At 37.9% G+C, this 11907-nt stretch overlaps 1 protein-coding gene across 3 annotated transcripts in view; it reads left to right on the top strand.

Annotated features, from left to right (window-relative positions):
• Positions 1-4768: 4768 nt before the first annotated feature.
• The window catches only part of GDAP1 (ganglioside induced differentiation associated protein 1), a 17190-nt gene continuing 10051 nt past the window's right edge, over positions 4769-11907 (top strand). The window contains exons 1-2 of one of the 3 annotated variants that reach the window (XM_008070765.2): positions 4769-4959; positions 5632-5824. In XM_008070765.2, coding sequence (XP_008068956.1) covers positions 4831-4959; positions 5632-5824 — 322 coding nt within the window. In that variant the 5' untranslated portion in view covers positions 4769-4830. The remainder of the gene's footprint in view (positions 4960-5631; positions 5825-11907) is intronic. The other 2 variants (XM_021718911.1, XM_021718912.1) reach the window with 2 other exon arrangements.

The raw sequence follows: 11907 nt of genomic DNA on the forward strand, positions 1-11907 counted from the left end.
TAATTTGGGTTCTTGTTCTTAAGAGGCTCAGAGTCTAATACATAAGAAAGACATATAGATAGTAGTTTAATGCAGTAGCTTGACAAGAACTCTATTAGATTTACCTGTGTGGACTAATTTTCAAGAAGGTGGTTATATCTTCTCCAAGGTTCTCCATAAGGTGTCTAAAGCTTGAAAGTCCACTACTCTCTCTCTTTGGTTTAAGGCTAGTAGAGTGTTATAGAAATGAACACTTTACTAGTAGTCAGAAAATTTGTGCTTGAGTTATAGTTCTGTCACTTACTAGCTCCAGGATTTTGGACTAGTCTCTCATTTACTAAACTTCATTTTTTCAACTATAAATTAGGATTGGTAGCCACCTTACACACTATCATGAAGATCAGATGAGATTATAAGAAAGTGGTCTGTGATCTGTTGCAGACCTTCTACAATTAAGCCTTTTGTTTATCAAGTATTACTGTTGAAGACCAATGCAATAATCAATTCATTCAGTATTTACTAGCTCATGGTTTTGCTGCTGGGAAGATATGCCCGAGAAAGTGTTCAGTGTTTGGTAGTGGGCAGATTGATATGTACATATTCACATTCTTCCTGAGCACAGTGAAGTGAATGAAAGGTAATAAGGGTAGTGAGTATCACAGAAATGGAAAAGAAAGCAGGATTAAAGCTAGTTGGGACAGAACAAGCTACTAAGGTCAGACTTCTCATCCACAATTTACCAGAGTTCTCCTCCTCATCAAAATGATTTATCAAAAGCTAAATGAGATAGATATATTCAGTGGTGTGCTGGTAAATGTTTACAGTTCTCTGGGGGAAAAATGATAGCTAGCATTTACTGATTTCTGAAGTGTAAATTCTTCTACCATGGCCAGTATTAAGTTACCAACATGATATCCCTGAAGAGAGAGTTAGGAAGAGATGTGCAGTAGCATACCCTATGCTATTTTCATCATGCTGATATAATAGACATAAATAAATTCAAGTATAGACAAGAACGAACAAAATAATTAGGAAGTGATGAGTTTTGAGTAGTAATTTATTTAAATGCAACTTAATCTGATTTAATTTTAAATAATGGCTGGGTTTAATGCCAGCTTGCAAAATTCCCCCAAATTTAACAATCAGTTATCATGAGCCACTGGAATATACTGGTAATTGTGCTAGTATAGTACTAGTTATGTAAAAAATTATCACCTCTTCTGGGGACTCTATCTGTGCTAGGTGACTTTCTCCATATTCTTATAATTTTCTCGATATCAAAGCAATTACCACATTGTGTTTAAATTTCATTTCTACACTTGAGTTCCCTAAGTCCAGTGTCCATGACTTTTAACTCTGTATCTTCTGTATCTAGCACTATGCTTGGGACATGTAGTGCTAAAAATATGTATATTGAAAAGATAAATTTACCTGGACCTGGCTTCTGTCCTCTAGGATCATACAATAATGCTATGATATACAAAGACACATAGGCACAGAATTCACAGTATAACAGAAACTCTGAATTAACACATGAGTGGATGATAAGGTTTTTATGCTACCTACAGTGGCTTTTATTGGGATGGAGAAAAAGGGTGTAGAGATCATTGAAAGTAGAGGCAGTAGTTCATCTACTTCTACAGTGATAAAAAAACACACAAACACCATCATTCCTGATCTCACCTGTTTAATGATGTTCTTTTAACGTTCACATCTTTAAGAGGTAAAAGCAACACATTATAGAAACACTAGCATATACAGAAGCATAAAGAAACAAAAGCCACCTATATTTTACAAGTTTGATGTATTAATGAGGATAGGTTAAGACAATAGCATCCAGAAACCACCAAATAACAATGCCTTCAACAACATGTTTTATTTCTTCTTCAAGTAAAAGTTTGGAGTTTTGCCGGGTTGGTTGGTGTGGTAGTTTTGCTCGCCATGTCTTTATTTATTTATTTATTTATTTTTTTGAGTTGGAGTCTCACTCTGTCACCCAGACTGCAGTGCAGTGGCCGCTCCCGGCCACCGCAGCCTCGACCTGCCAGCCTTCCAAGTAGCTGGAACTATAGGCGTGCGCTACCACGCCCGGCTAATTTTTTGATTTATTGTAGAGATGAGGTCTCGCCAAGTTGCCCAGGCGGGTCTCGAACCCGCGGGTTTAGGCAATCCCCTCACCTCAGCCTCCCAAAGGCGAGGGATTACAGGCTGAGCCACCGAGCCCGGCTATGCCATGTCTTTAAAGGCTCAATTTCTCTCAAGCTCATGGCCTGGCTGTTCTGATAGTGTAGCCTCATTCTTCGTGGTCCAAGTCAGCATCCACTATCCTGGACAAAGGATGAAGAAGAGGCACAGGGCTGGTCATCTCTTTAACAAAGGTTCCCAGAACTTGCCCTGTGGCCCATTCATGACATCCCCTTTGTTAGAATGTAGTCACAAGACTATGTTTAACTGTAATGGAGCCTGGGAAATGCAATCTTTATTCTCAGCAGTCATGTGCTCAGCAAAAATCTCTATTACCATGACAGAGGGGGAAACAGTCTTTTAGTTTCAACTGTCAGAATTTGCAAGTTACTTCCTTAGTTAAGTTGCAAGTAGAGGAACTGCTAGGTTAGAAGTTGTGCCTATTTTCAAGGTTTTTGATGCATATTGATAAACTTCCCTTCAGAAGTTCTGAACATGTTTACACTCTCAATGACTTAAGAATATTTAGTACTAAACATCAACACAGTGATCAGTTCATTCAATGTTTACCACATGGTTTTTCTGTATTAAGATGTGGTGGAGAAAGTGCTCAGTGTTTGATGGGCAAAGTTTTACTGACAGGACTTCAGCTACAAGGGACAGACAGCTTGCCAAGAGTGTTGAGTTTATTCAGATATTGAGGTGATTTCATAAATTAAGAAAAAAATGACTGTAGAGTATATATCAGTCTGGAGTTGGAAGAATGGGAAAGGAGGATTATATAGGTAGTTGTAAACATTCTGAGGGTTAGAGAAAGGATCAAATATAATGTGATATCCTCTTAATGTCAGTGGAGGAGCTTTTGCACATTTAAAAATTTTAAATAAATGATTACATTCCAGGCAATGACCTAGTGCTTTAAATATATCCTCTCTCTGATTTTCATACAGTTGTCTGGGTAGGCATATATTTTTATGTGTCCATATTTTACACATGATGAAGTCAAAGCTCAGGAGAGGTCAGTTTAGGAGTGAAGCTAGAATTTAAATTCCAGACTGTCTGATTTCAAAGTTTTGTTCTTTCTCCTTTTTTTTTTTTTGAGTCAGAGTCTCACTCTATTGCCCAAGCTGGGGTGTGGTGGGTGTGGTGGCACACTCACTACCGCGACCTTCACCTGCTGGGCTCAGGTGATCCTTCTACCCCATTCTTCCAAGTAGCTGGAACTACAGACACGTGCCACCATACCCAGATAATTTTTTTATTTATTGTTGAGACAAGGTCTCGCCAAGCTGCCCAAACTGGTCCTGAGCCCTTGGGCTCAGGCACTCCTTTTGCCTCAGCCTCCCAAAGTGCTGGGATTACAGGCATGGGTCACTGTACCCAGTGTTCTCCTTCTATTCTTAAGAATGAACATATAAAAACAAGTTTGGCAAGAAGTTCACTTTTGCTGTAACATTTGGACTCACTGAAGGATATAAAAAGACATTATGAATCTTAAGAAATCTTAAAAAATTTATAAAGAAAAACAAATGAAGGAAAAGGGAGGAAGGACTTCATGGGATTTTTGTCTCTTCTAGGGGCCCTTTTCTGACCTGGGCTGGCTGCCTGCCTCTTGTTTTTCATAATATCCTGTGTTCATCTTAAGACTGTTCTCATCTTTATTGCGCTTGTCTATTTGCCTTGTTGTCTCTGCTGCCAAACTTATACCTTGCGCCAGGTATCAGGCCTTACACATCTTTGTACTGCCAGGGCCCAGCACAATATCTGGAACATTTTGGGTGCCCATTAAATGTTTGCTGAATAAATTATAGTCACTTTATAGTCATATGTATTTCACTAAAGAGAAATTTTATCAATTTACTATGATGCCACATTTTAAGAGACGTATAATGATAACTAGACTAGTATAAAATTATGATTCTGACCATGACTATAAAGAGCATATTTATAAGGAAACTGAATCTGTGAATAATATGGAATGCCTATAACATGCTAGGCTTTGTTTGAGTGTTTAACATTTTATTATTCAATTTTCACAAAAACTTTATGAAGTGAATAAGATTATTATTTCTAGTTCAAAAATGGAGAAAATGGAAAAAATCAAGATATGGACCCAGGTAGTACAGCTCTAAAATTTTTGTGTTTAACAACCCAGCTATTTTATGTCACCATTGCTGATTAGTTGCTTTTTAGATTTTTCTTTTTTTTCCTGCATCACTCCATAGTAGCATCTTCTAATGAAAACACTTAGATCCCTTTCCTGTTGCTTTGTCTGTCGACCGGAACTTCCTTTCTGCCAAAGGAACAGACTCTCCAAGAGGAACCCTAAGTGTCTTGGCCAATTGCTGCCTTTATACCTGAGCAACTCCAAGCCGATAAGTAATTTGCTATCACCATTTTTCCTTACTCGCCTCGATAGCCAGGGACTCATATGTTTCATTTTCTTCCCCCCCTTCAAAAATTCAATTGCATCTCCCAGCTGCTTTCCGTGCTCCGGTGGCTTTCGGGCGCGCAGACACCCGCGTCTTTGCAGACTCGGCCCGCTTCTCGCCGGCGAAACTACACTTCCCAGCGGCCCCGGGAGGATCCCGGAAAACCTGGAGACGCTCTGCGGGGCGTGGTGGGTGGGACAGGCACTGGGCGGACTGGCGAGGCCCTCCCGCACTTATGCACCCCGAAATGGCTCAGAGGCAGGACGATCAGAGAGGGGGCGCGCCCTTGAGCGCGGAGGGCAGGTCGGATGCGGAGGTTAAGCTCATTCTGTACCACTGGACGCATTCCTTCAGCTCTCAAAAGGTAAAGGCCTCGGCGGCGGAGGGCGGCGCGGATCGGGTTTCAGCACCGGGACAGCTCCCTCCGGGTCCCGCCCTGGCCGCCGGCCCACCCAGAAACCCGCCTCTGGCATCCCAACCCTGGCGGGCCCTCCCTCCAGGGCAGGAAGGCGCCATGGTGGGGGGCGGGGAGAATCAGTCTGAGACCGAGGGCACTGCCCCGCATGAGACACCAGTTTCAGGATCGGGCTTGAAGGCCTTGCCCACTGGGCCCTTGGAGGGTGAGGGGCAGAGGAAAGCACCATCGTGCGTCTAGGTTACTTCTTTTGCTCTTTCTTGCCTTCTCTGTCTTCAGCGAGGCCTACCATATCTATATTTCAGGTTCTCGTCTGGGAAGGACGCATAATTATGTTTAGGACACCAAGAAAGTGGTGACGATGAGGAGGTTGACTGTATAATACATGTAACCAGAATCCTTCTCATTGCTTATTGTGTTTCCTTCTCTAATTTATGAGAACAGGACACTAGAATACTGTCCTATGCCCACCTGTTAATTCCAGGAATAGGGATCGTTGAAAAGACAGTTGAAAGTGTTAGTGACTCAGGAAAGTCCAAGAAGTCTGCTTGGCAGTATCCAGGGAAGTCACTTAATGGAAAGCTTCCATTGTGTTGTGGTAACCAGTGTGAACTCTTCCAGGTGCGCTTGGTAATTGCTGAAAAGGCATTGAAGTGCGAGGAACATGATGTAAGTCTGCCCCTGAGTGAGCACAATGAGCCTTGGTTTATGCGTTTGAACTCAACTGGAGAAGTGCCTGTCCTTATCCACGGGGAAAACATAATTTGTGAGGCCACTCAGATCATTGATTATCTTGAACAGACTTTCCTGGATGGTAATGTTAAGGCTATTTGCGATTTTTTGGATTTCCTTTCAACACAAATATGTCTCTCTCTCTCTCTCTCTCTCAATCTCTCTCTCTCTCTCTCTCTCTCTCTCTCGTTCATGATGGTGATTTAGTGATTAAAAACCTTTTCCATTTCCATAAGCAAACCAATATAAAATAGGTTAATAGCAAATTTTGTATAAGCCAGTGTAACTCCATTTAAAAGAATTTCATATAGAGTACACAAATGCTAATGCTGAACTTTTCTTTTGAATTCACTTGCAAAAAAATCCCTGCTGGCGTGTGGTTTGTATTAATTTATTAGCCTTAAAGTCCGATTCATAATATTCGCTCTAAATGTAAACTATGACAATTTCATCTAATATGTCAAATGATTCCATCTTAAAGGAAAAAAAGAGGAATATATCCTAGTCAAAGGAGAACAGAATGTTAGTATGCTTTGAGTTTTTTGTCCCAATTAACTTCTGAATAGTTTGAATGTTATATCTTTACTGAGGAATTGTTATAGCATGTAACTTCATATAGTGGTTTTAAATAATAATAATTTATTGACAGTTTATTATGTATCAGGCATTCTATAATTTCTATTCAGTCTTCAAAAGAACCTATCTGAAACTAGTTATTACCATTTTATACATGAAAGAGAAACAGAGGGTTGCCCAAGGTAATTTAGTAGTTTTATGGCAGAGTCTTGGGTCTCCAAACCTTCGTACTACACTGGCTGTCTCCCATAGTCTACAACTTACACAATGTCTTGTTTGGTTCTAATGACAGTCCTTTGACATGAACTGTAGCTTCAGTGATTTGCCCAAGATTACACAGCAAATCATTGGCAGAGCTGAGAGCAGAACCCGGGGCTCAGAGCATTTAGCTAAGTACTCTTCTAAAAGAGCCACATGAAATCTGGTAACCTCTCATTTGTCACCAGTTATGTTGATGTTATTGGGTAAAATGAAACCAGAATCTAGCCCCAAATTACAGGAAACTGAGAAAGGAAATTACTAGAACAACAACAACAACAACAACAAATTCCTCAGGTACTTAGAAGGAAAATGAGTATGAGACCTAAGTAGAGGTAAGTGGAAGCCCAGGGAATTAGATTAGCAATGGGCTACCCCTATTCTTAGTCCAAATGTGAGTTTCTCAGGATTGAGACTTAAGGTTTCAATGAACGATAGTGGTCTAAACCCAAGAGTTAATCAACTACTTTCTCTTCACTGTTACTTGCTATATTTATATGTTGGGGACCGTAATGAAAGTGGTGATGAATTCAAGACAATTTTTCTCAATCTTGAGCTTTTTGGAAATGGATAAGTCTGTTAATAATAATTTGTATTTCTTGGGAAAAGTGATTATAATGTGAACAAAATATCTGTGTAAGAATTCTATTTTACATAACCCAAAGCTGGCTGCTGGCATGTTTCCTGCCTTTGAGTCCCTTCCCTGCCTTGGGAAGGTGAATCTCCTCTCTTTCTCTCTCTAATTTACTTTTAAATAAGCTATAGTTTCTAATCTAAATAAATAAATAAATGACCAAAATGTGTAATAAATGGGAAATCATATTTGAATCTTTTGTCAGCATTGCTTGAATTACTACTCATATCATCTTTCCTCTTCTCCTCCTCTTCTGCCTTCTTCTTTTCTCCTTCCCCTTACACTGTTTTTCTTCTAAGAAATTCAGTAATATAAAATATGATCTTTTACAACATAGTAATGTTACTGATTTTGGGGCTGATTGGTTCTTGAATTTTTCCTTAGACTTTCACTATTGCTTTTATTATATAGTAATAATGAAACTGAAATACATTTTGAGTCTTGCTAAGTTACATTTGAATAACCAAAAAGGAAAATACTAAGTTGTTCTTTTGATTAGTATTTGTTGAATTAGAGGGAAAGTCATTGTAAACCAAACGACAGGATGGAAATATAGAATCTGCAGATTTTAATTCTGATTTCACTGTTATAATAAGTAATCCAGAGTTCTAGCTTTTAGTCTGATGCTGCCACAAACTTGTTGAATATCTTTGATGACTTGATTTTTCTGTTTGCCTTTTGCATTAGATGATCTGTTTTATCAGTTGCAGAGATAAAACAAGTTTTATCTTTTCTCTTTCCAGGAGAACAGCCATTCATTTGGAATGAATTAAAAAAAGATTAAAAGGAACCTAAAATGTATGGTAGATATAAAGACAGCATGAGAACAATAGTTATATACGTCAAAGCTATGTCAGTCTACAGATTAAGATGAAGTTTATTTTAGAGTATTGAAATTAAAAAGCCATTGGTGTTATTAAAATTGTTATTAAGATACCTTATTTTGATCTTTAAGAACTTATGGGCAATAGGGAAAGAGCTAGCCAAGAGAGAGACAAATGTCATCTCATTGTCCATGAGGAGGAAAGGTGAATTCTACCAATCCTTGTTAGAGTATATCCCATCTACCCTCAGTGTTGGTATCACCTGGGAGTTTGTTAGAAATGCTGACTCCTAGAGGTCTCTGAAGGTTTGTTGAATTAGCATCTTCGTTTTAACAAGAACCCAGGTGATTCATATGTACATTAAAGTTCTAGATGACTCCTGTAAATTAATGTTTAAGCTTTAAGTATTGCTGTAAATTACCGTCTTTAAATTTGGTAGCATTTTAAAATAGATTGTTATAAGTTTTTTACACAGCACTGTGGCTCACACTTGGGAGGCTGAGGCAGAAGGATCACTTGTGCTCAGGAGTTCAAGACCAGCCTAGGCAACATAGTGAGACCTCGTCTCCACAAAAAAATAAAAATAAAAACAAGTGTTAAAAATATCTATTTTTTAGTATCTCAGTAAAAGGAGCCATCTTAAGTTTTACATTACTGGAGAATGTCACTAACACTGTTTTAAAAATAGGTCAATTATGTGCCAGGCATGGTTTTAGATATAGTCTATCTTGACTTAAGTAGAGCATTTAAGGTGACTCCATATGATACCTTTGTGGAATAAAGGAGTAAATATGGCTGGGTGATAGTATCTTACATTTGCAGATGTATGAACTACCATATTGAAGAATATTCATTTACAGATTTCTTCTACCGTGTTGCTCCTCCAGCTATTGACTCTCATATTACTTCTGATGATTTTTTAATCATACTTTATTTTAAATATTTAAATTATTCATACAGCATTGTAAACCCATGAGCTCAGAGACAGTATCTACCTTATTAAAAACTATATCCCCAATGCCTTGTACAGTGACTGTTTCTCAATAGGTGCTTAATAAATACTTTGAATGATTAAAATGAATGAATTATTGAAATAGATGTCAGGTTGGGCAGGGATCCCTTGTGGTGTTCTTGTAAGTTCTGTTATTTGACTTGAGCCTAACAATGGTATAAATGACTTGAGTAAAGACATGGAAGAAATACTGTTCATTTGAGAGTACCCGAAAAACTGCGGTAGTAAGATGGTGACTAACTTATAAAATGTTTCTTATGGAGCAATAATAAAACAGAAAAACAACTAAGTTATAGTTTGACGAGGCTAAATGTAATATGTGAATTTTGTTTTGAAAAATCAGCTGTGTTCAGAGAGGCAGGGGACCTGGTTGACAGTAAGTTGCCAATAGTAAAACAAAAGGCTAGTGTGATCTAAGGGTTGTGAAAATTGCAGGTTTTCTCTAGAACAGGGTGAGTTGTAATTCTCTGCATTCTGAGCTAGTTAGAACATTTGGCATTTTATCCAGTTATGGATGGAACTTTGAGGAATGTTGACAAGTTAGAGTGATAATAAGTAGATAGATTTCATGAGGTGTATAATTGCTCTGATCATGATAGGAGACTTTAATTGACTGTAGCCATTTTTCTAAAGAACAGAATGTAGTGAATTGGTATCTCTTTCACTGTTAATTGCTATCTTCTATTACTCTATCAGTTGGAGATTATACTAAAAATGTTGGCTTGCTGACCTGGAGACATTCCTCAACCTTTTTTGTATATTAGTATTTACATATTTACATCTTTGTACTTTTGAGATAATCCATTAAATGACTGATAGTTTTGGGGGAGAAATTTGATATCCAAGGCAATCCTTTTCTTTTTTTTTTTTTTTTTTTGAGTTGGAGTCTCACTCTGTTGCTCGGACTGGAATGCAGTGGCCGCTCCCGGCCACCACAGCCTCGCCTGCTGGGCTCCGGCGATCCTTCTGCCTCATACTTCCAAGTAGCTGGAACTACAGGCGTGCATTACCACGCCTGGCTAATTTTTTATTTATTGTAGAGATGAGGTCTCACCAAGTTGCCCAGGCGGATCTTGAACCCTCAGGCTCAGGCAATCCACTCATCTTGGCCTCTCAGAGTGCTGGGATTACAGGCTGAGCTACCGAGCCCAGCCTTCAAACATATTTTAAAGATTCCCAAATCATTAGAGGTTTGCTAATCTTCAAAGATAATTTCTTTCTTTAAATTTGAGGATAATTCCAAACCTGCTCTTAATATATGCATATACTATTATTACTATTGATTTTTATAGACTCTTTTTCATGTACATGATGCCTTTTTCAATCTGGGCTGTAATGAATAGTTACATTATAGCCAGCAGTTGGTTGAGCTAAATGAGGTATGATAGTAAGCAAAGTAGGCAAACACAGGAACAGTGGATGTGACAAGGTGACTATACACACTAATCTTAAAATCTAGCTATTTCTTGTACTGTTCATAACCTCTGTCAATAATATTTAATTTGGCTACTAGATAAAAATATGGTGTGAAATAACTGTAAAATACTAGAACATTTGATATTTATTACTACTAAATAACTCAGTGGCAACTTGGAATCAAGATGTCATATGGTTAATAATGAATTCTGATAATTTAACATATTATATAAGTTCTTTCAACATTACGCCTATGTCTTTTTCTCTTTTTTTTGAGTTGGAGTCTCACTATGTCACCCAGACTGGAGTGCAGTGGCTGCTCCCGGCCACCGCGGCCTCGACCTGCTGGGCTCTGGCGATCCTTCCGCTTTAGCCTTCCAAGTAGCTGGAACTACACGCAAGTGCTACCATGCCTGGCTAATTTTTTTTGATTTATTGTAGAGATGAGGTCTCGCCAAGTTGCCCAGGCGGGTCTCGAACCCGCGGGCTCAGGCAATCCACTCACCTCAGCCTCCCAAGGTGCGGGATTACAGGCTGAGCCACCGAGCCCAGCTCATGCCTATGTCTTATGTCTATGTGTGTCATTTAAAGTATTCTTAGAAAATAGAATTGGTTTGGAAATAAGCAAACTATTCTGGTACGATTTCAAAACCACATATAAATCTGATTAGAATATATAAATTTATTTTATAGATACAATTTAACACTATATATTGAAATTCAAGTATAATATTTTGAAAAGAACATTAGTTCTGAAGTCACTGCTACATTAAAGATGTAGCTATTTAGGGAACTACCAATTATTGTAAGATTTATAGAATAACTATTCTCATCGATGAAAGGCTTTTATATAGTTGAGTAACTCTGTATGCCTTTTAGCACATCTACTGAAACTGCAGATTAGCACGAAATATGGAAAAAATATACCTTATAGTATATAGTAAGGAAAATAAAATGAGTCTTTAAAACTAATGATTATATCTATAAAAGTTACTTTAAAAATACCATTAAAAACTGTGATTTGTTCAATTTTAGCAGACAGGTGGAGCTATTAAAATGCAGATGTCTTTGTTATGTATTACATGTATCTAACGAACAAACTGATAAAGAATTTTTTTTGATCTTCATTGCAAATGTTTCTGTTAAGTCTTAAATATAATACCAATTAAAAGTAGTTAAACGTGTACTATATAAAATATATGAAAATAATTCTGCAGATTTGTCTGTATCTCTGAAAATTCTGGATGCCTATAGTTAACTTACATAGTTTGACACCATGTTTTTTTTTTTTCTTCCTCATTTCTCATTTGTATTTAGATTTGATCTTTCTAGTTCCAAAGTTATAACAGCTTTGAATTACAGCCAGTTTGTAATAATACCTTTTGCTTCTGGTCATACTTTAATTGTCTACCATTTTTATTGTTTTTTTTTTTTTTTTGGGTTGG

Source organism: Carlito syrichta, unplaced genomic scaffold (genome assembly GCF_000164805.1).
Source record: "Carlito syrichta isolate Samal-C Ts95f unplaced genomic scaffold, Tarsius_syrichta-2.0.1 Scaffold314008, whole genome shotgun sequence".
Taxonomy (NCBI): domain Eukaryota; kingdom Metazoa; phylum Chordata; class Mammalia; order Primates; family Tarsiidae; genus Carlito; species Carlito syrichta.